The 27,985-nt window shown below is 44.6% G+C and overlaps 1 protein-coding gene across 3 annotated transcripts in view; it reads right to left on the reverse strand.

The window, feature by feature from the left end:
- The window catches only part of Fam120a (family with sequence similarity 120A), a 102,761-nt gene that overhangs the window by 14,042 nt on the left and 60,734 nt on the right, over positions 1–27,985 (reverse strand). For all 3 annotated transcript variants that reach the window (XM_015506281.2, XM_048800500.1, XM_048800501.1), the window contains exons 8-12: positions 24,039–24,126; positions 21,588–21,815; positions 18,851–19,025; positions 8,414–8,663; positions 2,311–2,425 (exon numbers count right to left, since the gene is read on the reverse strand). In XM_015506281.2, coding sequence (XP_015361767.2) covers positions 2,311–2,425; positions 8,414–8,663; positions 18,851–19,025; positions 21,588–21,815; positions 24,039–24,126 — 856 coding nt within the window. The remainder of the gene's footprint in view (positions 1–2,310; positions 2,426–8,413; positions 8,664–18,850; positions 19,026–21,587; positions 21,816–24,038; positions 24,127–27,985) is intronic.

A 27,985-nucleotide genomic window follows, 5' to 3' on the forward strand; every position in this document is an offset into this window, starting at 1 on the left:
TTAAAAATATAAAAAGAAAAAAAATGAGGGTCATCAGTCACTGTCACAGGTGTCCAAGGAACCACACAGAACTCTCAATTATTCATGAACATGGCAGACGGAGAAAGCATGGATGAAATGAAATTCTTAAAAAATTCATTTAAGGTAATGGTTGCAATGTCTTTTCCCACTGAACCTCCCCGCAGAAAAGCTAACAAGAGCCCAAGCTGTCAGAACTGGGTCCGTTCTTCCTCTTTTCTTCCGCTGATGGCAAAGCATGTGGTGGACACTAAGGGGAGAAGAAAGAGGGGCCTGGGCAATCCACAAACTGGTCACGGCCCCGACACAGGAGCAGCGACAGTCAAGAGGCGACTGTGTCTTAAACAGTGAAATGGCATCTCACAGGAAAGGACTGTCATTGCATGTTTACATGAAAACGCAATTTTAATTTTAATTTCCCACCACTGAATTTTGGAACCATTGGCTCTGCCTATGAATTTTGGTTAGCACTGAAATAAGGATTGTTCTGGTTCTGATTCTCAGTCTGATGGCTGAGAGGAGCTTTAATCTTTACAAAACAAATGACTGCCTTCCCCTCAAACGCTTTTTCCTCACAGCTCTTCCAGAGTCTGCACCGATCCTGACAATGACGCTGTTCCAGTGTAGGCTGTGCTCTTAACCGGGACTGTCGCCCTGCACACAAGAAGACCCCGGGCAGCAATGAGTGAGACAGAAGGCAGCGGCACATGGAATGTGTCCCATACAGCTCTAGAAATGCCTGGCCTCAGATGAAGAACCGGGAGAAAACCATGAAGGCACTAAGACCTCAAAAGAACCAAAATGAAAGCTTTGAGTGACTGGGTTTCAAAAGTTATATCCTGTGTGTGGATCGGAAAATGAAAAGGATATGGGAAATAAGATGGACTTGGTTAAAGTAACTTGATGGTGAATAAAGCTTGGTGGGCATACCTGGTCCCTGGCGGTGTGACTTTCAGAACTGGGATGTCAGTACTGAAGGAATAATCTATACAAGAGAAACAGGAGGAGAGGTAGGGGGTGGCACCACACTCTAGGAAAGTGTTTCCACCCCCTGAAGCACAGCCTGCAGCGAGCACGGTGACGGCACCGGGGAGGACCTGACTGGGCCCGCCACACTGCCTGACACCAGAAACAAAAGCGTTAAAGACAATAACAATTTCTGCCTAACAAACAGAAAAGTTGATCCACAAAGTAAAGAACACAATTTGAGGGGTTTCTACGTTTTGGCTTTGTACTTAGCTTGTTTCAAAGTCATCAGAAGCCTCAGGTGAGCTCCACTCTGCACCAAATTTTGCAATTTAACACAGTAATTTAGGGAAAACCAGACATTTATTGAGCACCACCTGTTGAATACTGAACTTCTATAAAGCAAGTCTAAAATTCCTCTGCAGGGCAAGATGCGTTCATAAAGAACAGCAAAAAGATCTAAAAGTGAAGGCAATTTTGTCAAAGGAAACTAACTGATTATAAATCAAACTTTGTAAAAATAAATAAATGAATAAATAAACAAATAATAAAAAACAAATAACAGATGGCAAAGAAAAAACAAAACCCTGTGCATTAAAAAGAAAAGGTAGACCTATGAGTTTGGCTAACTTTGAAGTCTTGAACATTCTAACATTTAATAGAAATTAGAAAGCAATTAACAATTGTGAACACAGCAACTAATAAAAGTGTACTGAAAAAGATGTGCACACTCAAAAACTGGGTGACAACTTAGAGAAAACAAACCTTGTCAAAACAAAGAACAAAAGGAACTGCTAGAAGGCAAAATTAAAAGGAATATGATGTTAAACGCTGACTAAAAGGGCATTGGGATGATGGTGTCTCGTGGTTCCTCAAGTGGCTGTTTTAAAAGGGATTTTACAATACTAGAAGGGCAAAGAACATTTTTTTAGAGAAAACTAAAGTTGTGACTAGGAACAATGGAATGAAATAAGAAAAAGAATCCTGGCTAGATGTTAGAAAATCCTTAAGATCAAGCCCTCCCACGATTTGGAATCCCCTCTTAAAATAAAAAAGAGAAGTTTATTTCCTGATGTGAAAAACAAGAATAAACACCCACTGGTAAATGAGGGAAAATCTTTCTCTCAAGGTGGAACTGATCATTTCCAACTGGGGATGGCAAATCTATATAACTAGGTAGGAATGTCCCTTTTGCCCTGAAGGCTCTTGATTCACATCGAATTAGTATCATTAGTTTAGTGCACAGAGCAAGTCTGCCTGGTAAAGGTTAGCTGTGTTACACCAAAAACTCAAAGCAAGACTTCCCGAGACAGGCTGGCACACTACCTTGAGCTCCTGTAGCTGGTCCGGCTCGTAGAGTTTGGGGGACAGCGCTTGGGCCAGGAAGGCGTCCAGCTCCTGACGCCGTAGGATTCGAGCTCCCGGCCACTGCACCATATACCTGGGGAGAGACAGAAACACCGGGCATGACTGTGTGGTCACACCTAGTGAGAGGTTCTAAGCACATTTGGGATGATGTGATCACTGAGAAAGCTCCGAAGGCTTTTATCCAGCCTGTTTTCACAAGATGATGCCAATTAGAAATGAAAATGTAGTCATCGTCCAGGCTGACTGGAATGGTTTACTTTAATTAAAAATGGCACCTTAAAAAAAAAAAAAAAAAGGCACCTAAATTGTATATACTGAAGACTACCTCGTCAGTGACACCCCCACCCCAAGTACTGGGGATTGAACTCAGGGGCCCTCAAACACTGAGCTACCTCCCCAGCTCCTCTCAGGTTTTTAAGAGACAGGGTCTTGCTGAATCACCCAGACTGGGCCTCTTGATCCTCCTGCCTCAGCTCCCAGAGTACCTGGGATTACAAGTGTGGGCATGTCCCACTATGGCTGCCACCAGTGATTTTTGATACAGCTTCACTCTTGTGAAACATTTAAAAGGCGGAAAGTACACTATAGACACCAATTCGCATGATTGGTTCATTTTAATTCAGGCCAGGATGCCCTGGAGGCAGAACCTAGGTCACAATAAGAAAGATTAATCTCATGAGTGAGTGAAGAAGGGCTTCTCAGCAGCCGCCCAACAAGGGATAAGGCACAGGCGGGTCCACGGGGGTTGCCGGGGAAATGCACAGGATGCTCACCAAAGCCCACCCCCTTCAAATGAGGAGCACCCTGGTGTGGGTAGCTGAAGGGACACCAACACCCAAATCTTCAATATCAGCTAGAACAGATCTGCCAAGAGCAATGGGCTTCCTGTTTCTGTAGCAACACTGCCCAAGAGACGAATAACGTTGTTTCACTACACAGGACACAATCCCAGGTAATGCCCAGAGAAAATGAAATGCTAACCATACAACTGAGTCACAAACCTGCAAGTCCAACGATCCCAATTCTCTTCATTCAACCAACCTGCAGGTGATCTGATCAAGTTGCCAGCTGATCACTAAAAATAACTTCTGATGACAGAATGCTATATGATCTCTTGAGAACAACTCCAAGGAGTCTGGAGAAAAGTGACATGCCTAATAAGGCTCCTTCCATCCCCACCTGCTGAGTCAATTTTTTCAGGGCTTAAAACCAAGTTTACAAAAACCCAGGTCAGGGTTGGTGCTGAACCTAAACTCCTTTTTATAATAATTAATCCATGGTAATACAGACTAAGCAAAGAGGGGTAGGTTCCACACCTATAAACCCATTAAGAGCATGTTCCTATTTATTTAAATATTTTACACATATTAACTCATCCACTGTCCTAGCAAGAATGATTATCATCTCATTCTAGAGATGGGTAAACAGAGGCACAGGGAGCTTATAAAATTATATGGCAAAACTAGGGAAATATAATTTCTTTTTCCTTCCTTCCTTCTTTCTTTTTTTGGTACTGGGCATTGAACCCAGGAGCACTTGACCACTGAGCCACATTCCCAGCTCTTCCCAACCCCTTTTTGAGATAGGGGTTGCTGAGGGCCTTGCTAAGTTACTGAGTTGCTAAGTCACTAAGTTGCTGAGGGCCTTGCTAAGTTACTGAGGCTGGTCTTGAGCCTCCTGCTTCAGTCTCCCAAGTAGCTAGGATTACAGGTGTGCACTACCACACCCAGCTCCAGGAAATGCAAGTTCAAGATGAACAAATAGTAAATGTGTCTATCATATTTAAATAAAAGAGTGGCCTAAAACTTTTATTTAAGTAAACTGTCAACATTTGCAATGAGGAAATATACATCCTTTCATTTGAGCACCACAAGCCTTAAATACAATGGTCTTTCTGAGTTGAGTTTTAATCAGGGCTTGATGCAAGAAAGAGTTTGCTCAGTGGTAAAGCATTTCCTACCATGATGAGGCCCTGTGTTCCATCCCTAACCAACAAAAACAATGACTAGGACTGGGGACATAGCTCAGTTGGTAGAATGCTTGCCTCACATGCACAAGGCCCTGGGTTGAATCCCCAGCACCATACACACTGAGGGGGGAGGCGGGGGGGGGGGGAGTGTGCGTGTGTGTGTCAGTCCTCAGAGTTGTTTGGGGAAAAAAAAACAACACCACCACTGTGGAGAAGGTTATGCTCAATTATACAATGTACTTTGTCTTCAGGATCATGGTTTATGTTCTTTTAACTTTTTAATTTTTGTTTTGTGTTTGTTTTTATTTTGTTTAAACTGTGTTAAAATACACAGCTTAAATGTACACCTTTTCCCAGGTATAAAGCATCCATTTTAGTGGCCCTGGGTACAGTCACAGTGTCCTGAAGCCACCAATCCTCCCAAAGCCAAACTGAAACTTTGACCCTCAGGCACTATTTCCCCAGAGCACTGAACCAGCTCTTGAACAGGCTGGTTTTCTGGAGCTCTTCCCTGTTTTTCTGACAGGGAAGCCGCTCAGAACTCAACACAGCTGCAGGAATACACCTGCACTGGGCAGAATTCCTTTTCCTCCATTTGGCTCTCTGAACCAAAGGTACCATCAGCTCTTCTCAGGGGCAGATGTTAGGAGAATACATGGACATAAACGCATGGGTCAATTATCAAGACCCACAGGCAGCAGTCACAGCGACTCACTCCTGTTTCATTTATTTAGGCTGCTCCTACCTACACTACTCCTCTATAGAATGTCTTTAGATCCCTTTTACACTGCCAAGTCTACCTGTGCAATTTCTGGAAAAATTCTCGGGATGTTCTTTTCCATGCAACTAAGCAGAGTGTAAATACGTTACGTGACGAGCTTATCAGCAATGGACCTTGGGAAAGCTAGTTACCCTTCTTGTCTTTTCTTTCTTACCATGGAAGGATAAGGACCGTCTCGACTGTTCTGGAGTCTTCTAAGGCTGATCTCCTTTTACTGCCCTTCTCAAACAGGGAAGCTGGGGAAAGCCAGAGCTCCAAGAGCAGAGCAGTGCCCCTGACACACCCCCGGGGACAGCATGGCCTGCACTCCATTGAGGGAGCACAGCTGGTATGATCTGCAGCATGTCCAAACACACACACTGGCCTGAGGGCCACTCTGCTTGCCCTCCCTGATAACTCATGTTGACTCGAGCCCTTCCAGGAGTCCCCGAAGTCTGTCTTTCCACCTTTGAGGAGGGCCTGATCGATTTTGTCCACGTTTCTCCAAGACCTTCCGGGCTGGAACATGGTTCAGTGATTGAACACTTGCCTACCATGCATGAGGCATGAGTTTGATCCTTGGCACAATTAACAAAACCAAAAAACCTTCTGCCTTCACAGTCATGCCATGACAACTTGTGCTCTGACTCCCTCCTCTCTCTGCTGCTGAAATTCTAGAGACTGAACTGACACTTTTCCTTTATGCACCTCAACTGCTGTCACAATGTAACATTTAACATTGGAGTACCCCAGCAACTTTACCAAGGAGCCAAGATTAACGTAGCAAAGACAAAAACTGCCTTTTGGAGCCTTGAGAAGAGGCCACACCCTTCTGTGGTGTTCCACCAGAGTGTACAGGCTGAATCAAATCGCGAAGAAATACCTGTCAAATCTACAACAGTTTACACAGGAGTTGAAAAACTACAGCCACAGGCTGGCTCCTGTATTTGTGAATAAGCTTTTACTGGAGGCCTGCCTCTCCTGTCCATCCCGTGGTCTTGCCTGTGTCTCCTCCTGGGAATAGCATCGAGAAGAGCATGAGGTAGTTCCTGCCAAGGAAAGGGTTCACACTGCAGCTAGTAGGGTAGAAGTGCAGAGGTGAGAGTGGGCACAGAGTGAGCCTCCATGTGGCACCAGCCAGATGAGAGGCTGAGGGAGCCAAGAGCCAGGATTCAAGGGCAGTCGGAGTCTATGCTGCAACACCAAGGAGCACACACTGGGACTTGCAGCTGAAGCGTGGACATCAAGCTCCACTCCTGACCAATGCTGTTCAGCGGCACCTGTATACTATACTATATCCCCCATCTGGGGTCCAGTGTACTCTTGCGTCAGGTGGACAGTGAGTACTATATATCAGCTACTATATATCACCTCACTTTTGCTGGGTTGATCTCAGAGCACCCAAAGTCTTCATCTTAAACTTTCACTAATGTAAAGTACTGATGATAAAAACATGTCTTTAGTTGAATTTTCCAGCATAGGAAAAAACTCTTAAAACTCTTAAAAAAACAAAACAAGAAAACCTAGTCAAAGAAAGTTAACCAACTGGCACACTATGCTCTAAGCTGATATTCTCACCTTCAACAAGTTATTGGCCTTGAATTTTGTTTCAAATTTAAGAAACTTCAGGAATAAGAATAGAAAGAAAGCTCTATCTCTGCCTTCCTAAAGCCTGGTAGGAGGGGCGCAGAGGGCCATCAGGACCTGCATGAAGATGGCCGCTGAAGGGGGCCCATCCCACAAAGGGAACATGAACAAGCAGGGAGCCAGGAGGGCCAGTCCCAAGTCTCATTGTCAGAGCCACAAGTTACACACAATGGAGGGGACCACTGTGCCAGGTCAGAGGGACCAAGGTGAATGCACTGTTTTCAGCAAGAAATAGGAGAGCGAGGCATCAGGAGCCACTGGCTGAAGAGTCTGGTCTCTCAATCCCACCCCCCTTCTTGGAGGGACCCAGGACAGCTTGAAGAAGTGGGGATCCTGGAGCTAATGCAAGGAGGTAGGAGGAAGGAGAACACCTGCAGAGAGAAAAAGAGATGCTCAGAGAACAAGGGGACAGTTGGAGACCATGGAGGTCCAGTGTCATGGTGACAAGTGCCAAAATAAACATTGGTACCATGGTCTGAAGGCCCTGGGAGGCCAGTCCATACGGAAACAAACACATGGACAGCCAAAAAGGAGGGCACATTTCCTGAGACCAGAGCACCTCCCCCACGGGACATGCATCACCTGGAAGGCAAGAGCAACTCTGCAGGGAGAAGCTGCACATGCCCCATCAAGTCCTCTGCTGGGGAGGACTGTCAAGTGACCCAGGTGGAACCTTGCACCCCCAGGTGGGAAACTACCCCCGAAAGCACACAGGACCTGTAGTGGGTCCCTTGTCACAGAGGACACTGTTAGGACAATTAAGAAATGAGCCTGAGATGAGATGGACTAAAGGATCCATATGGATTTGAGTCTGGTGGCTACTTGGTAGTCCTACAGAATAATCTTGCTAGAAAACTACAATAAAGGATGTGGACTGAATTTAAAACAAAGCTTTTTGTATTGTATTTGCAACTTTTCTCTATGTCTAAATGGTTTCAAAATAAAACAAATCCAACTAAAACGTACTAAACATCCAGTATGTACCCCAATTCAGATAAACTTCAAAATATCCCATTCACCCATCCCCGTGTGCTGCAAGGGCCCAGTGGAGGTGCCCCAGGAGCACAGCAGCCTGGTCCACATGCTGTTCCAGGATCGCAGACAGCTGGTGCTGGAACAGGGAAATATGAGGCCCACAGAAGTATCTTGTTGGGCAGGGAAGCAAGGAAAAGTCCCACACCAAAAGATGATGTGTGCCTCAGGGCCAACCCGACAGGGCTCCCAAGGCCAGAGCCAGGGCAAAAAAAGTGATTATGACCTACAGAGTACACTTGTGTCCATTACCAGTTAGATAAATGATTAAATAAATGAAGGGGGAAGAAGAGAAATTTTCCCAACAGAAGAATTCCAAATAAATCCCGCTTCCAGACTTCAAAATCTTCAACATTTAAAGAACAAACTCTCTAAAATCATTATGTATCTACAGGCCATGTGTGTTTACCAAATATACCTACTTTATAAACATAGTCTACAGTAGAAATTAAACCATACGTTGCATTTCTGTGGGCCTACATTCCCAGAACATATACAAATATAGGACCAGGACAAGTCTCAACAGACAATACACAATTTCTACAGAGTGAACTTTCCATCCTTCCTAGAAGGCTGGACACTGTGATTACCCTGCCCCCCTCCCCAAGCCTTAGTCCCTGGGTCCACCCCTCCACCCATGGCTGGGCACGCACCGTAGGACGCAGCAGAGCACCATGAGGTGAGTGGGCACGTTGGCAGGGTTAAGCATGGCTGGGGTGTCGGACCTCATGCAGGCCAGGAAGGCCCTCATCCTGCGGTTCTTGTCCTCTACGGCCTTGCCCAACCAGAGCCTCTTCAAATTGGGGCAGGTCCACTCCCGGAAGGCCAGGGCTTCCACTAGTTCCGGGGTTTGAGGAGACTTCCCTTTGTAAGCTGCCCATTCCTTTATGATCACTGGTGAGACTACAGAAAAAAGAGAGAGAGAGAGAAAAGCTCATTGAGGCACATGACTTACCGACCATCAGCCTGCACAAAAACAACCTGCTCTACCCACGAGCCTGGAGATATGTCCTTGCAGGTAATTGAGGCGTCCTCACCTTAGCAAACTACCAAGCACAGAGCCCTCATGCTCAAGTACTTTGTGCCCTCTACTCTGTGATTAATGGCTCATTCAGATTTGTAGTGAGGTCATATGTAAATTTCTTCTCAATCAGATCATGACTTGACTTTCCCATAGACCCAATGAACAAATCAAGGATGTTAGAATGTACCAACAGTTTAAATCTACTAAAAGTTTCAGTAATACTCACAGAATAGGTAAAATTCACAGAAGTACATGATTATATGGTTATGTTAACATGGAAAGCCCAACTTAGACAGCTAATCTCTTCTTCACAAGTACTTTCACAAATTGGATTTGAAAAATAATTTGCGTTTGGTAACCACTTTACTCAAGGACTTCCTTCTTGAATAAACAGCGGACTCTAAAGAGTGGCCAGGAAGACACAAGTAGAAAAAAATTTCCAAGTTCTGAATGTGGATGATGTCAGCACAATGACTGTATCCAGCAAGACTCAAGACACTGCCAGAATCTCTAACATTTCATTTGGACAAAGGGCAAGAAGTTCTGAATTCATATAGTACAAAACAATGACCTCTTATCCACAGTGCGAATTCTTACAATGCACATTTTCCCCACATCATTTCCAAATAAATTAAGGGAAAACTGTAAGAGTGCAGATACAATGAAGGTGCTCCATGTGCCAGCAGCATGTTAAACTTCCTCGTCAACTGCACTGAGGTGACGACCTGATGGTAAAGTGTAGGTATGCATTTCAGAAGGAACAAGTGGCTCACTTTAGTTCAGTAAACACCAGAACCAGAGCAGGGACCTGTGTGGTCCTGTGCCCAGTGAGGGGCTCAACGTGAGTCCAAGGCCCCACTGCTAGCCACCATACTCCACGGCACAGCCCACAGGCCAGCAGCAGGGGCAGAAACCAGGATGGTATCGTGAATTCTAATTTGGTCTTCAGCACATTATTTCTATCCAGATAACATCAATCCCCCGGGGTTCATTTTCTCTATAAAGTAACACCTAAGGCAGGTGAAAGATTCTGAAGGTTCCAAAACCGCGACAGAGTTACATGAATAACTGGATGGTCTCCAGTTCCACTTCAAGTGTAAATATATCAGGCAATACAACAATCTCTTAAAATGTGATGAAAACTGTCAGGAGTTAGATACGTGGATGTACAGTTTATCAGCAACAGAAAATGTAAATACATTTCAATACCCAACAAGCCAAGTAACAGTGTCACACACAGGAACATGTCATGGACATGCCTTGGGGAAGGGCTCCAGACTGTGCCCCTACACATCAAGCTCACTGGGATGAACAGGGGTACAAGTCAGGACAGTCGCTGAAAAGTTAGCCTTTTACAAAAGTGTTACTGCTGTCATTAGACAAATTCCTTCCATTGACATTTTGCTATCTTAGTGTTTAAATGTTAAAGGGATATTTAAAACACTCAAAATATTTGAAAATCCATCAACTCAAAAAACACAGGTAATACATATATAAACATACGCTTATTTGCTTTTATTTAATATTTTTAGCTGTCAGAAAACCAAAAAAATCTCCATCAAGCAGAACCTGTCTTTAGACGCACAATCTAAGGTGCCCCTCCCCCACACCTAGTTCCCACTGAGCTCCAGCACAGCTCAGCTTCCAGAAGCATCCCCCGCAGCAGTGTCAGAACACAGAGGATCATCATCATCACATGAGCAGCCATCCTGGGAGCCCACTCCCCTTCCTGGCTCCCTTCTGCATCCAATTCAAAGGAAGTATGGGCCAAGAGGAGCAAGCCAGGCGAGGAGCTTCAGAATGAGCTGGTGACCAACGCACCGTTTGGGGCATGCCAACAAGCACACACCCCCACACACCGTTCCATATACACCCCGTCCCCCTCCACAAACACCCGCCACACCATTCCACACAACCACAAAACATGCACACTAGCATGGGTTCTAATGAATTACAAAAAACAGAATGTTAGAAGCCCCTTGGACTTTCTCAAAAGAGGCATTCTTATTAAATTTATCTTTATCTTCAATGTTTCTTTCCCTTCTGTCAGCTGTGTTTGCCCCCCTTTTGTCATATTTAGCAATCATTTTATTGTATTATGTTATCTTCATTTGGGGAGGTATGGGAGGTACTTGCCCTGCCTGGTGCCCTTAGAAACACTTGCCAGGCTCTGGGTCTGGCAACTCTCCTACCAGGGTGCTGAGGGCTGGCAGCGGCCTGAGCTGGCCTCATCTGACACTGTGCCTCAGATGCATACCTCTAGACTCAGCGGGCTCTGTCACAGCACCAAGCATTTATGTTCCCACTGAGCTCCAGCACCGCTATTCACAAACACAGCTCACATCTAATTTAGAAACTTGTGTCTGTACCAGAGGAAATAGGTACGATGAACACAAATCTTGCTCCGAATGCAAAGCTGCTCTGGAGTTGCTTTATCTTACAAGATGCTCAGCTGCTTTTAAACAGTCTAATAACCTGGAGACCATTTGAATACACTGCCACTCAGCAGCTCAGCCGTGGAGCCTTTGGCAAACCATTTACCAAGTACTCAGCCAGCCGCTTCTGTGTCCAGGCAGGGCCAGGGCAAGGAAGGCAGGTGAGCAGTGACCTGCATGTGCCTGAGCCTAAGGGAGGGTCTTCTTGGGTTCCCCGACCCAGCCTGGTTGCAGGGATTAAGAAAAGGGGCTGTAACCTTGCTATGCAACATAAGACTGATGATTAAACATAAGGAGCACCTAGCAACCCTCACCATGCAGGAAAAACTGTGAGGTCAGCCAACATTTTATATATTATTTACAACAAATTAATATAAAAATAGTTTACAGATTGAAGAATTCCAAGGCTTGTCCAATTTTCAGGTTGACTATAGTAGCGTCGAAGGTGCTGGGGGCCAAACAAAGCAAAAGGCTTGGCTCTGTGTGGCAAGTCTCTGAACTGGGCAGCTAAAGGGTACCAGTCGGGATAAGTGAGCTGGCAATGCCCACTGCTCTCAGAGAATCACGGCTGCCCAGAAGGCAGGTGTCTCCACTCTCTGCTCTAGCTCATAGCAGCCAGTTAACAGAAAGGAGGCTGAATTCTCATCGTTTTTGCAAAAGCCTCTGGACACACAGGATTGCCTGGAAGGGTGCCAAGGAACCGAACCACAGGAACATCTTGGATGGGCACAGATCGGGCTTTAGGAAAAGCACGGTGGTATGAATGACTCTGTGCCAGTAGCAGGGCAGAAAAATAGACACATATTCCAGAGGTCCACTCATCCAACTGAAGATCTATGAGTAAATCTTGTGTGTCACCATCAACAAATATATTTATTTTGCTTTTCCTACTGATAGGAAAACTATTTCAGGAACAAACTTTTTTTGTTTTTGGTGGTGCTGGGGATGGAACCCAGGGCCTCAGGCAAGCTAAGGCACGTGCTCAACCACTGAGGTTCAGCTGCAGCCTGAGAGGCTCACTTAGCGGTCACACTAGCGAACAACTCTAGGACATCCACTTCCTATGTGACTAGAGGCCAAATTCAGAATGCATTTTCTTTATAGAAAGGACCCCTTTAAACTGCAAGTTGGGGGCATAAAACACTGTCATACTTAAGCTGTCCTTAAAAAACAAAAGCAAAAACAAAAACAAAAACAAAACAGTATTTCCCATCGGACCTTAATCACCTTTTCCTAGCATTGCACTTGACATGACAACCAGCCACCTTGGAAATCTGTTATAATGCTGACTTGGAATCAACCCCAGCCAAGGAATAAGAAACGTGGTTCTTTGTAAGCCAGTTCCTACAGACTGGTAGTGGCTGCCTATAAGGCCACATTATATGGTATGTCCCTAAGCTCAGTGCCAGGGCACCACTACCCGATGAGCAATACTTGCTCAGAGCTCAGGAAGGGGCAGCCTGCATTGTGCATAGGCCACCTTGACAGGGAGGGACAAGAGAGTGAGAAGAGTGACCTCCAGGACCTGGCCAGCTAGCCTGCTATGCTCATGCACCTGTGTCTTAGGAGGCACATCCTGAGCACTCCTCCCACAGTTACGAGCTCCTTTGTCTCGGGTCAGAAAGAGGAAACTGGATACAGTGAAGCTGGTTTTTCCTTCTAACAGGAAAGCTTCCTGCTCCTTCCTTCCCAAGCAGCACCAGCATGTGGGCAGCAGGGAAGCCCCGTGGTTCTTAGCCACTCAGCTGCACACCTGTGAACAGCTCAATGGATCCCAAAGGTGAAAGGCTGAGAATGCTCTTCTTAAAACTTTGCTATCTGAGGTTGGGGCAGTCCACTGCCCACAGAAATATCAAGCTTATTAGTAGGGCAGAGGCATGCAGTAGACCTGATATTGCAGATGCCAAGGTAACTCGTTCATAATCCTCATTCTCCCCATGTACGTGATAAAGCCAGGCACGGTGGCCTGCTGCTGCTATAATCCCAGCAACTTGGGAGGCTGAGATTGGAGGACTGAAAGTTTAAGGGCAGTCTCAGCAATTTAGTGAGACCCTGTCTCCAAAAAAAAAAAGAGCTGGGGATATAGATCAGGGGTAAAGCACCTCAGGATTTAATCACCAGCATCAGATTTTAAAAAATAAAAAAAATCTCAAAAGTTCAAGGCCTTACAAAATAAATACAAATCCAAAAGAGTAACATCAGACTCTGGTGGTGGTGATAGTCTTAAGTAACCATATCTTGGGATGGATCAATTAAAAGGTTGGTGAGAACAATACTGCAAATACTAAACCAGCATACTAATATTGATCAGTTATGCTATTTCATGAAATAATCTACAATGGCAGACTGACTGACTTTTAATCCCAATGGTCACATAAGCAAGACATTTCTAAAGCAAAGGGACTAGGGGGAAAAAACAACAATACTCCTTTTGGTAGCCAGGAAAGTGTAATAAACACAGGGCTGGGGGCGTAGCTCAGGGGTATGCTTGTCCAGCATACACGGGGCCCTGGGTTCAATCCCCAGCACCACACAAACACACAGAGAATGAACATAGACTTAATGTCCCTAATCTAAAAATGTGAAATTCAAAATGCTCAGAAATTCAAAACCTTTGAGTTCCAACATACAGTCACAAGGTTTTGGGTTTGGGATGTAGCTCAGTGGCAGAGCATGTGTTTAGGTACGCTGTGATGTTGTAGGACCTCGATCTATCCCCTAGTCCTCCAGCCCCCCACCTCAAAATGTTGCAGATCTTGGAGCATTTCAGATTTAGGGTTTTGGCATAAAGGATGCTTAATCAGCAAAGTTTATGCAAATATTCCAAAAATCCAAAAAACTCTGAAATATGAAACATTTTTGGTCCTTTATTTTAAATAAAGGAAACACTCAAGCTATATAGGGAAATCCTTTCTAAAATAGTACAGTCTAGAAAACTGCTCCCTAGGCTCCATAAATTTATCATGAGTTTATAATTTACTTCCACCTATTTTAAAAGCCTGTTTCTTTCTTTTTTTTTTTTTTAAAGAGAGAGTGAGAGAGGGAGAGAGAGAGAATATTTTTTTTAATGTTTATTTTTTAGTTATCGGCGGACACAACATCTTTGTTTTGTATGTGGTGCTGAGGATCGAACCCGGGCCGCACGCATGCCAGGCGAGCGCGCTACCGCTTGAGCCACATCCCCAGCCCCTAAGCCTGTTTCTTTTACTTACTTAGTTTGGAGATACTGACAAAGACTTGTTATGGGAAATGCAAAGTGAGCAAATAATGGCCACTTTTGTTATTAATTGAATGTTAATTTAAAAAAAAGTTAATCACTGAACTTTACACCATGAATTCTTCACTCTTATTGTAACTGAGGCTCCACAATGCACTATATCCTTTTAAAACTTAGGCCTTGCTCATCCTCAAATCATTGCAGCCCCTCCCCTGGCCCTTGGGAAGAATCACTGATTGAGGGTGGCCCAGGGTACCTGAGGACAAAAGCCACTGGGGCAGCCAAAGCTCTGAGGAGGAAGGCCAGGAGGAAGAGGGGGTGCACAGGACCACCTGCTCCACAGGTGGCCCTAGGGAACTTGCCAGAGCCTCAGCACTTCCACAGGGTGAAGCCTCCAGTCAGGAGCCTGGCTTCAGAGCCTTGCCCCATCTCCAGCAGCAAGAGAAACAGGCCTCTGGGCTCCGGCCTCCCCAACCACAGATGCTCCTGGTCCCTGCCCTGGGTCGGTTAGTGCTGCCACAGTGGGCAAAGGTTTGATGCATTTCCTGACAGAACCTAGGGATGAACATAGAGGAGTGGAAAACAATACTCCAGACTTTCCAAGGCTACAATTCTTAAAAGGGTCTGACATACTATTTCCACCATACAGCAACTTAAATGATGGCTAGGTAAGTCACATGAAAACTGTGAACATTGATCACCTGCCTTAATCAAGACTAGGTTTCTACATGAACTCATGCCTTACATTAAATGAGAGTTAAATACTTTTAAACAACCCTTTACGACTTTAATATACCCTTTGAATAGTTTTCTCTGATAATAAAGCCCTCTTGAAATATTATTTTCATAATGGTGACCGTGAACTGGAACATACATCTCTACAGCACAATTCTCAGATACCTGCCTTAGAAATGGCCACCAAAGCTGTCTAAGAGGAAGGCTCCTTCTGGAGCCCATAGAAAGAACAAGCCTTCTCAGGAGCCTGCCCTCTGTGGCTTATGACTCTTCTTCTATGAGCCAATGATGTAGTATAATCTGCATGTAGTCCAGGAGTGACCCTAGGTTAGACTGTACATGTCAACAGGTGGCAATACCATCATGACTCCACCAGTCAACCACGAATTCCTGGGAAACCGTCCAAAGTCCGGCTTCACTGGAGCATGATCAAGCCTTCTCCTGTCTCACTCACAGCATCAAGAAGCTGCAGCCCTCTCCCTACTACTAGCAAAATGTGTGATCGATTAATAGATATTTCTAGTGATGAAGCCTAAACTGACGGTCTGAGCAGCCAGTATTCAGTCAGCTGCAATCTGATGAGCAGGTCGAGGCAGGCATTTTAGTGCTCACACCGCAGTGAGCATTAGTAGACGCCACTCACAAACAGCATTCAAACACAGCACTCATAAGAGATTCTCAGGATGAAAATCTCCCTGTGGAGAGCTGGGGTCAGCTAGGGTACTCATGGGTGGGGGTGGACTACTGCCATAAAATCTCTTTTACAGGCTGTTTGCCCCTCATGAACATAAGTAATGGATGAAGGAGCTCCCCATGAAGATCAAGATTCCTAAGCTGCTGCCTTTACAGTACTAAGATCTCTCACAGTGAAACTCGGGTCAAGTTTACACATCATTTCCACTGAGAAGCAAGTTTTTATTTGTAACAGCACATCATGAATACATTTCTCCCAACACTTAAATTCTAAGGGCTTTAATTAACTCAGCCTAGGCAAAGTCCACCTGAATGAGCCCTTTCCTTCCCATATAAAGACCTGTCTTTTTCAGTTCAGTCTGTACATAGCTGGCAACTCACCTTGCTAAATAGCAATATCACTCGTACCAAACCTCCAGGGGCTCCCTCATCTCTATGAAGAGTCAAAACTGGAGTCCCTAAATCACCCAAGCAAAAAATGATTTGTTCAGCACCAACCCTTAGAAGGACCTCACCACATTTATGTACTCTCTCACACGCGAATTTAATTTCTAATGAACCAAATTTCAGATCTTCACCTCCATTAAACCACAGCCATGTCCCTATATCAATTTCCACCCTTTGTTTTAATAACCTGCTAGATACTCCAATAATAATGGATGTGTTTTAAAAATCACTTTTAAAGTCTGATGAATCTGGCAGGTGGAGTCCTCACTCCTCCATGATCCTGGTGTGACCCAGCTGGGTCTCATCCTTTTGCACATTGCTAAGTGGCTCCCTTCTCCAAAGCAGGCCTGAGACAGCCTCACCCCCCATTTTCCCTGCCCTCACCCAGAACGGCAGTCCCAGAGCATGCACTCCTCCCTCTTCCTCCCTCCCACCTAAGCTCCACGAACATCCACTCCTTATCCATAACTTTCGTAATTTTCTCCTATTCTCCCTGGCACATTCACCTACTCTCTCCCCGTGTCCTTCCCACTGATCAAATACCACAATAATGATCAAACTTTAACTTCCCATCCTTACCAAGGAGGAGGAGGTGAAGAGAGGAAGGAGGGATAGGGTAGAGAAGAGATGGGGGGAGGGACCAGACCAACCCAGCTCTGAAAACAGTGGCAGCCCAGCCTATCTTACCTGCATTTGGAGATAAGAGTACCTCCACCCTTCTGCACTCTCCCAAGTCCCTTTCCTCCTCCACTAGGTCTATGGCACCCCCACCTGAGGTCTTGCATACCTGCCTGAGTCACCCCAGACTTCTCCTCCTGGTCCTTCCTTCCTCTGATGGCTCATTCTCACGACCTCTGACCCTGGCTGGGGTTGGCCTGCATGGAACAGGGGTGGGAGCAGGCAAGCACCGCTGGGGCCAAGGCTCTGCCTGACGACTCCCCTCCCTGTGTGCTCAGCACACTTCAGCCCTTGAGAAGGTTTGGCCCCACTGCCTATTAGCACTCCAGACCCAGGCACGGGTCAGCTGTGTGTGCACACGTGCTGGTCGCACACCCACAGCAGGGCACGAGGGGTTAAGACTACTCTCTGAGAGTGTCTGGCACTGCAGCACACACGAAGCCAAACATTCTGAGGCCAGAGGGAAAGGGGACAGTCAAGTTGGCCTCCATGGATCACTGGAAATTCCTCGAGGAGCCTGCTGTGGAAAGGTAAGTCTAGTTTTGGAACACTTAACCAAATAAGTCAAATATTTTCTACCACAAAGCACTTTTTCCCAGGATAGAAGGCTGGGCGTTATTAGCCACCAACCCAAGCCAGGCTACAAAGTGAGAAATGCCATTTTTTGGTGAGCAAATGAAACATGATATGAGGAAAGAATGAGAATGTATACATGTAAGAGAGCCACGTCTTTGAGAAGATGCCATTTCTTACACTCAGTGTTCCTATCCATCTAGGACACAGAGGTGGAAGGTAGGGACCCTGTGGGGCCAGCATCACCTTCTATCAGCTCTGCTCACACAAGCAACTCAACAGTGGCTCTCAGGACAACTATCTCCAAGGAAGCAGTGACAGGTGCTTGGTTTAAAGCCTTACGGATCACCATTTTGGCACAGAAACTGCAAACAGAAAATTGAAGAATCTACTGAACTTTAAACTAAGTTCTAAAACTCAGAACTACACAGTCAGTACTGATGATGAGTTTCACCTCTAATGAGGCCTGTATTTCCCCACCACACAGCAGGAACTCTGTAACCAAATGTTCTTCCTTGAAAAAGAATGATGTGGTAATTTACAATTTCTACAACTCATAATATTCTTATTTTAGACTCTATGTTTTGGGGATATTTTCTATTTCCTAGTAAACATACACTGGTTTTTATACTGCTTACATCAGGAGATCAAATTACTGAGAGTAGGAAGGCACCATTTTCTTAAAAATATAACATAAACCCACTAAAAGATAAAAGAAAATGCTTTTGACCTCAACTTTGATCAGAGTTTCAAGTTAATACTTTCCAGCAGCCCCAGTCTATCGGCTGGAAGCACACCGCCTCTCGAGGGCTCTGAGGTAAATCAGCGCAATCCTGGGACGACCCACTCAAGTCCCACGACCTCTGCCATGGATGCAGAGCCCTGCAGGACCTGTCTCCAGATGCCAGCCTGCTGGGGAGAGCAGATCTGCACCTTGTCAACACCACAGCAGACACACAAGTGTCCCGGTTACTAAGACGGGTAATTACAGAGAGTGACGGCCATTCAAGAGTGCTTCCAGATCAACATTCAGTTTAAAGTGTAAACCTGCGGTTTTATTATTTTACTGAATAAGCACCATTACTGGAACATTACTGAGGAAAGTCTGGCTTCTCCTCCTGTCCTCAGGGCTCTACCCTGGCCTACTGCCCAGTGGGCAGCCCGGCCCACCTCCTGTACACGCAGACTCTTGGGTCAACTCAGTCAGGATTCTTCTAAGGCTTTAGAAAATGCACAAGAGATTACGAGGTACCGAGGAAAACAAACAATGGATTGTTACAGTACATACATTCTGGTGGAAGTCTGTTCTTTCTAAAAGCAAGTCTCTCAGTTTTCTTTCTGCTTTCTGCCAAACTAAACAGGACTCCGTAAACATACTGACGAACTGGCCTATAGAGCAGGGCAGCCGGAGGCAGGTCTTTGTTGGCTTCATCTTCAATAGAAACAGCAATTTTGATTTCACCCTTTGCATGGAAGAAAGCAGAATAATATTGCACATTTTTCATGTTGAATTTATAATCAACTCACAGAAACATACTGTATTATCTCCATTAATGACATTGCAATTCTATTCCAAATCAAAGGCTTAACAACTGGCCTACACCACGACGTACAGAAGAGTTAATTTGGCATTCTGTGTCTAAATGTATGCTCAAAGCCTAAAAACAGACCCTACACTACTTTATACTTAATCCAAAATTAATAACAAAACACGCAGAAAATCCAAAGTCTTTGAAACAACCTAGACAGATCACACCAGACAACAAATAGAATAGAAAATGTTGAGAACTTGGAACTTTTTTATTTAAGGGATTAAGATGGTCATAGTATAATAAAATTTATAATTTTTAAAGACCTGATGCAATCCAAGGAATTAAATATTCTAAAAATGAAATGGTCATATATTTTTAATTAGGCTCTTTCATTAAAAATGACCACATATTAAAAATATTCTACCTAAGAGAATGCTCCATTTTACAAACGTAATAGGTCTCTGCATTAGTGTGATAGGTGCTCAAAGAGCATCTCATTGTGAGTGAGGTCATGAGCAGCTACTAGGGCAATGGATCAAAGCACCCCACCTCACTCAAGTTCCAGTTAATCTCATGACTCAAGAACATGCCTCCCAGAGGCAAAGGATCCACTGTGTGGCCTTCAGCAACCCAGACTGTTGCCAAAATTCTGTGGTCCTGTCTGGGGCATTTTATGACACCAAAATATATCTCAGAACATTTTGTGGAGAAATTTTATTTATGTATATTCATAACATTAAAATATATTTGATATCTTCAATGTCTGTTAAATTTATTGCCTTAATAATTTTATAACATTTTCTTTCATAAAAATTTAATTTCAAAATTGGTCATTCCCTTTTTGTCCACTACTCTCATATTCATTCATCCAGTAGCTATGTGTATTCTAACTCTTTTTCTAAATCCAGTAGCTATGTGTATTCTAACACTCTCATCTCTTAGGATTATGACGCTTTGACAATTCTCTGTACTATCATGAAGCTTCACGTCTTAGCCTGTACAATTTAATGCCAGAGCTATTCAGCTCATAAGAAATAGTATGCACTATACTCTAAACTATTCCCTATGATACTTCAAAAGCTGAACATTCTAAAATCTGAAAAGACAGGTTTACTTTTCTCAAAGTCATTATGTCAACATTTCCCCCTTGAAATTTGTGAGAACCGAAGAGTGTTAGCTAGAGTCTACATCCCTCATGTGGACCTGAGTAACTGTTGGGGACAGGCCTCAGATCCCATAGGGTGGGTGCAGCAGATGGCTCCAGGGTACCCTACATCTCCAACAGCCCCACAGGGAAACTGTGCCATCTTTTTACATGTTATTTCCCCAAACTTTGGTCCCTTAAACTTAGCAAAATCCTTTTCCCACAAAGTAACTTTCACTTACCCTTTATAATTTACCTTGAACCCCAAAATAATATTTACCTTACAACCACAACCTGAAAGTGATACTATTCATGCATATTAATATCAAACAGTAAGATGAGTTTGGAGGCAATTACAACTAAAAAAATAAATGAATCGAGTAAATATTACTAGCTAAATATTCACGTCCTTTTTAATTTATAAAAGTAAGCAATGTTTGGACTAGTCCATCAACAGTCTACCTCATGAGTACTGTGGAGTAGGAGTCTTTTATACTTACTGACTCCATTTCACAAACCACAGATGAATTGCAAAAACCAGAAAAGCCTGATTATATATAGTGGCACAAGTATTGAGGAAAGCACATAAATAGTACATGATAGTAACAAACCAATTCTGCATGATAACTGGTCACTTAAGTAGCTTGTTAAATTGTGGGTCCATGATTACAAATGCCAACATAAAGACTACAGATCATTGAAGAGATTTAAATACACACAGATGCACTGGAAACACCCAGATTAAAAAACAATGCCACACCATATGCACATATTTAATCATGCAGTTGGAAAGATACCAGTAAAGTGAAATTATGACACTGTGTAAAAAGGTCACTGTGTTTTCCGAGTGTGCATATGGTAACAAGATCCTGTATTCCACAATGCTATTAGTACCATTAAAACTGCACTCAATGAAGTAGATGAACAAGTCAAAATACATGAAGTTATTACTACCTACTCAAAAGGGGAAACATTACTTTCTAAGGACAAACAATAAATAAATCAGACATTATATCTTACATCAGAATTAATTCTGACATTACAGCACAAATATGGAAGAAATTTTGAAGTTGAAATCAGGACAATATAATTACCAGTAATAAAACAATGTGATGTGTCATTATTTCATTAGAAATTTGAAAAATATTTTAAACTAAGTTGAAGAAGAAAGTAAGACTTTCAAAAGGTCTTTATAGGCATAAACGTTTAGCTTTTGTTTAATGTTTAGAAAGGAGAACGTAAACTCTGATTACAAATATTTTACTAAGAAAGAAAAATGGTTTCCAAAATGAAAAAGTACAAAACACCTGTCAAGGAATGGAAGCCACTCCAGGGCCCCTGGATAATACCTTCGTCAGGACGTGGAAGATGTAGGGGTACATCAGCCCCTTCTTGTGCCTGTGCTCGGCCACTCTTAGCACCTCAGGTGCGACGGGGGGTAGGGGAGGTGTGGTGATGTCCATGTGGTTCCTGGTGGGCATCGACAGGAGGCAGGGGATTGGCTGGACTGTGCCCATCTGGCTCCCTTTGCCTTCCACTAGCTGGCTTCCTGAAGAGGCAGTGGAGGAACCTTCTGCCTACAGAGAGACGGACAGGAGAGAGAAGAACAAGTTTGCATCACATTTCCACTTTCTCAAGTGTTCCAGATGCTTGTCTACCTGACATCCATGGAGGGTACAGAGTCCTAGCTGGAGAGACCAGATCTAGTGCCAACCTAAAGACAGAGCAATCAGAGACAGCTCTGATCTGGATCCTCTCCTCGGACTGCCTCACACACAGAAATGCCACTAACACCCGCTGTCCTCAGAGGACAGCCCTGTGCTCCCAGCTCCTCTGTGTCTATGTGACTCTGCACTGGGGGAGGGGGGATGGTGCTCGAGGCTCAGGAAGCCACTGTTGCTCCCCACCCACTGTGCTCATCTCTTGGGACCTCCTGCTCGGTCACTGCTTCACTACCTCACTCGGCTCTCACTCCCCATCACCACTTGGCCAAGTCCTCTGTGTTCCTGCTGTCCTCAAGAAATTGCTAATATTTCTACACAGCAAGAAACTAACACTCAGAGAGGCTACACAGTCTGCCTACCAATATGCAACCAACAATTCAGAACTGAATTCATATCCAACCCTGACTCAAGTCTTGCTCTTTACTGCCATCGCTGGTATTTAAAGAACAGAATCCTGCTGGGTACAGTGGCACATGCCTGTGGTCCCAGCTACGCCAGAGGCTAAGGCAGGAGGATCACTTGAGCCCAGGAGTTTGGGGCAAGCCTGGACAACATAGAGAGACCCCCATCTTAAAAAGAAAAAAGAGAGAGAAAGAAAACAAAACCCCAAACTCAATTACATGCAGGCAAAAATTAAAGCAAAACCAAAATAAATCCAAGTAATCCTATCAAACACAATGGCTCAAATCTATTAGATGGGAAATACCCAATTTGTAATAACTACCCACCAAAACCTGGAATGTGTGCACAGAACAGGAAAGCACTGTGACCCCAGATGATTAATGCAGTGCTGGGCTAGTGCCAGGTGGTGGTGCCGACGAGACGCAGGAGATGCTCTGGCATAATCTGTATCTTCTGAATAACTGCCTAAGAGCAATTATTATTTGTACAATAAGCTTCTTTTTCTTGATCAGAATAAAAGTTGGAAATGAGAATTGCTTATCGCTTGATTCAGTGCCACCCTAAAGACACAAATTTTTCTGTTTTGGAACAAAATGTCTTTCAAATGGGTGTAATTAAGTGCTTAATTTTACTCTTTGATACACAAGTGCAAAAATAAGTCTTAAGAAGAGTAACTAGTGGATAATTTACGAGTGTTTTCTACATTCTCCCTCTTCCAGAAGAAAACTCAAAATGCTTTGGAAGGTGCTTTGAAAATAATAGGTATCCACAATGCAATTCTGTTACTTATTTGTAGGACAATCATTCAACAGTTGAGACTATGTAACAGTTGAGTTCAAATGAATTTCTGATATTCAGATAACCCTGTATATAAACCAACCCTCTTCCAGCAGGAGTCCTGCTCCTTCTAGGGCCCACAGGTGGCAGGCGTGGCTTTGGGAAAAAAAAAAAAAAAATTCTAGAGATCATTATTAACAAGTAGAAACAAGTAAGAAAGGAGAAGTGAAATTTAGTTTCTTTCTTTTGGGGAGGGGGACAACCAAGGATTGAACCCAGGGCACTTGATTACTGAGTCACATCTCCAGCCTTTTTTTTTTTTTTTATGATTAATTTACTGTATTAGCTTTTTCCTCTATAGCTTTATTTGTTTGTTTGTTTATTTTATGTGGTGCTGACACGTGCTAGGTAAGTGCTCTACCACTGAACTGTAACCCCAGCCCCATTTCCAGCCCTTTTTATTTTTTCTTATTTTTAATTTTGAGACAGAGTCTCATTAAGTTGCTTAGGATACCACTAAGTTGCTGAGGCTGGCCTGGAACTTGTAATTCTTCTGCCTCAGCCTCCCAAGTCTCTGGGATTATAGATGTGTGCCACCACACTTGGCAGTTATTTCCATTTGTAATGAACACATTCCAGGTGCTCACAGAAATCCCCCAAGACAGGCAACTCAGGCAGGCTCAGGCACTATGCCCCAGAGCAAAGAGAGGTGCACTGGGTAACCCTGCCTTGCTGAGATAGACAGGCTGGAGGTAACTCTCCACAATTACTTCTCCTCCCCTCTGGAAAGACATATGTGACCTATGTGCTCAAACGAAAAGGATTCTTATTTAAACTGACCACTCATACAACATACACAGAATTAGAACTTAGAGAAAGAAGGCACAGACTTTGTACCTTTGCTTGGTCTCCTGGGTCTCCCCGCGTCTGAGGTTCCGTGTGGCTTCCGGTCTTCTCCCAGCCAATCTTGTTCCCACTGATGTGGCTGAATGTAAAAGGAACACCATCACTGACTACCGTGAACCACCGTCCAAACAAGCTCGTGATGACAAGAAGGGCCCAAACTAAGTCTACTGACTTGTGAAAACAACACTAAGACTTCCCATGCTTTACCCCACCCCAGAAATTACCTCTAGAAAGAATTCTATTCTATTACAGGAATATTTCTTCCTGCTTCAAAGGGGCAAGTGGCAACCATTGATAAGGAAAAGGAATTCTCAAGGAGGGACCCAGACAGTACAAAGATGGCCTGTGACATACTCGGCACTATGGAGGGTGCAGAGGAAATAAAGGCAGTCCTCGCCTCCAAGGAGCCTTCTGTTGTCACAGGGAGACCAGGAATCACATCATGTAAGTGACAACATTCAGGCAGCAAAAGATTCAATGTTCCCAGCAAAACTAATAAAAAGGTGTAAGGTAGTGACACACATGTAGGGCGTCTAGTCTACTCTGCAGCCAGGGAAGTTGCCAAGCGGACCATCAGGAAGGCACGGGAAGAGGAGGAAGGAGAAGATGATGAAAGTGGCGAGTTTAGAGAACAGAAGGTTAATGGGAACTTATTTGAGGAACAGCTTTATTTGGCAAAGTAGTAAAAAAAAAATAGGGTAGGGAGAGGGGTGAGGCAGGCCCAGTGGAGATGTCTCTATCAGCTTCTATTAGACCATGTTGTGACCCTGAGGTAGTCTGGTAAAACCACATAGTGGGTTGAATTAGCATGTTGCAAAACGAAAATGGAACAGACCAGAACAAGTGTGAAGAGTAAGCACCATTTCTTAGTTTTCTGCTGATTTGTGCTTGTGGACCACAAGGCTAGTAGGGTAGTTTACCATGGTGCCCAGCAAAGTGAAAGCTTTGTCCTATAAGCAGCAGGTATCTGAGGGGCCTTGAGCAGGATGGGCAGGGAACCACTCCATGCTGCAGACCCAGCAGACAGGGTGACTCCAGGTGGGGATGGCCAGGGCAGCTCTGGGCATTTTGCCCCTGGACTTGGTCCCTCTGTGGCAGGCCTAAGCACTCAAATGACCTCATGAAAAGAGTGCTGACAACAGGGCATGCCAGCATGGGACACTGAGTCCTGGCTTATCTAACTGACCTGTGTGACAAATGGACAGACTTTAAGACCCATTAATTCTCCTATCTTCTAATCAACTTCATTTTAGTTCTAATTTTTAAATAAAGGTACAAAAAGAGGATAGATGAGAAGATTATCCCATCCATCTTAAGCCAAGAACACTGTCCCACAAGATGACACCCCAGAGTCTCATTCCAGCTCCTCAATCCCAGTCACACGACAAGCCCTTCTAGTCAAGGACACCACACACTTGACACAAAAAGACTGCTCTGTGTCCAGGTTCCCAGAGTTGTCAGGGAACCACCGCTCTGTGCAAGGTTGCTGTGAACTCAGGTGCCACTGATCCAACAAGAGGACCCCCAGCGACGGCCAGGAGGCATGGAAACCAGGGCAAGCACCCCGGGAGAAGGAGGGTCCCGACCACTAAAAAGGCCAGAGGAAGCAGCTCTACTGGCTGAGTGTGAAGAGGCCTGGACAACGCGCTGGAGGCAGACCCATCAATGACTGGCGAGTGTGCTGCTGGGGGTAGGGGTCAGAGAAATAACAGCTGGATAAGTGCTGTGAGGCATGCGGTGGTGACACACGGGAGATGAGTCCCTTCATCATGCCACACACCAAGAGTACATGACGATGGTAGCACATACGACATGAAGAACAGCCAAGATTCTCTAACCGCTGTGAAGACGCGTCTGGAAGGTTCACTGACCACAGAGGCAACCAGCACTCCCCCACCCCCAGGATCAGGAACCCCAGACAGAGGGCAGGAAGGCTGTGCACCAGTCGTGAGAGTGACAGGAGACAGACAGAGCAGTGGGAACACGGGGTTAGGGGATAATTAGCTGACCCCCACAAGCTTTCTTTTAAAAAAGCAATTTATCTGCAGCACTGCCTGGCTTAAGTCAACAGAACAGGTAACATTCCTCAGGAAACAAGCTGCTATCTGCAAGAGAAATGCAGGCCCAAAATGCCAAAAGGGGGGACTTATCTGACCTTTACCCAGATCAGATCCCAGAACTCAGCAAGACAAGGATAATTCCCCCTACCATAAAACCTGTGAGAACAGGTTCCAATTAGAACTGGCTGGCATGGGCGAAAGTGGCTTAGAGCTGGACTGTGCAGTGGGGATGTAACCTGCTGTCAGTCTCAAGTCAAGACTGTCTGGAAATTTCTCCGGGATCCCCCCCAAAAACTGGAGGGCAAGGCAGGGGAGACTGTCCTTTTCCTGAGATGACCCACCCTCTCCACTGAGGGTATCTGTCCCCTTTTTCCCTTTTCCTATCCCTTTAATAAACTCATGCTTGCTACTCAGAGTGACGTGTCTGAAATCTTTCTAATGTCATCGTGAGAACCAGTGAGAAAAAACTGACCTGACCACCTCAGTTTTGTGGCAAAATCACATTTTTCTAGTGACCCTGGAACTTGACCCACTGCTGTGCTACCAGAAACCCCACAGAACCTACACTTGCTAGTATTAGTGTTTGTTCTACATAGTTGATCAAACTGAAAATAATGTCATCTAGATGCTCCTAGAACCTTCTAATGATACTATAAAATCTAAAGTTTCCCCTGAAAAGCCTCTTGATAACAGCCTTTTTTTTTTTTTGGTATAGGGGATTGAACCCAGGGGTGCTTAACCACTGAGCCACATCTCCAGCCCTTTTTATGTTTTGTTTAGAGACAGGGTCTCATTGAGTTGCTTAAGGCCTCACTAAGTTGCTGAGGCTGGCTTTGAATTCGTGATCCTCCTGCCTCAGCCTTCCAAGCCACTGGGATTACAGGCCTGTGCCACCACACCCAGCTGACAACAGCAAATCTTAAAATAAGTCCAATATACTTCAATGGGATAACTCTATTACTAAACAACTTAAGACAGCAATTATATGAAAGTGACAAAGGCCATACTTAGAAGAACAGATGGATTAGATTTCAGAATTCTTCCATGCACATTTATATTTCATCTTACACAACTGATAAGATCTTAAAACTGTACTTAAATCAGATGTCTCCCCTCTTTCCGTTTGGCTGGGGGGAGAGGCGGTGCAGTGCTAGGCTATTTGAGGAGGGAGGCTCCCTTGGACCCAGACCGAGTCTACATCCCTCTGTATAAGCCTCTGATGATAAAAATTCAGGCTCAGAGAGAAGGGAACTAATCAAGGCGCACACACACGTAAAGGCACTGGTTTCAAATGAGACCCATTATTCCAAACTGTGCCACACGTAGCCTTGGGAGAGCTGGCTGTGGATGGAAGCTGCACACACCTGAAAAGATCCAGCAGGTGAGCAACAGGAAGACCACGTGCACTGTGGCAAGTCCACATGTGGTAGGGGAGCCAAGCAGGGCAGGGCAGGCCTTGCAGGTTGTCAGAAAGCGGCAACACAGCCTTGCTTCTCCAGGGACACTTGGGGCTGCTTCTGCATGAACGCATGCCAAAGGCAGCAAACTACGCTAGTCCCTGAAAGACTTCCTCCCACGTTTCTTAGCGAATGTGCTGGTTTGCCCACCCCCGATCCCAGAGTATGATGTCAGAGAGAAGAAAAGGGGCAGAACATGGAGTAAAACCTGACTCCAGCAATAGGAAGAGCAAAGGCAAATAATACCAATGTGGAAGAAGTATTAAATTTTGAAAGGTAACAGATACAATCCACAGTAGAAATGTCTGAGTAGAGTGTGTGTGTAAAGTCAGACGTGGCCAAACTAATAAGGCTGACTTTCAATAAGAGTTTTCAGGGCTATCTGCTCCCTAACTCAACCGGGCTGAGAACAAAAGAGAGA

This window comes from Marmota marmota, unplaced genomic scaffold, assembly GCF_001458135.2.
Source record: "Marmota marmota marmota unplaced genomic scaffold, marMar, whole genome shotgun sequence".
NCBI classification, from domain to species: domain Eukaryota; kingdom Metazoa; phylum Chordata; class Mammalia; order Rodentia; family Sciuridae; genus Marmota; species Marmota marmota.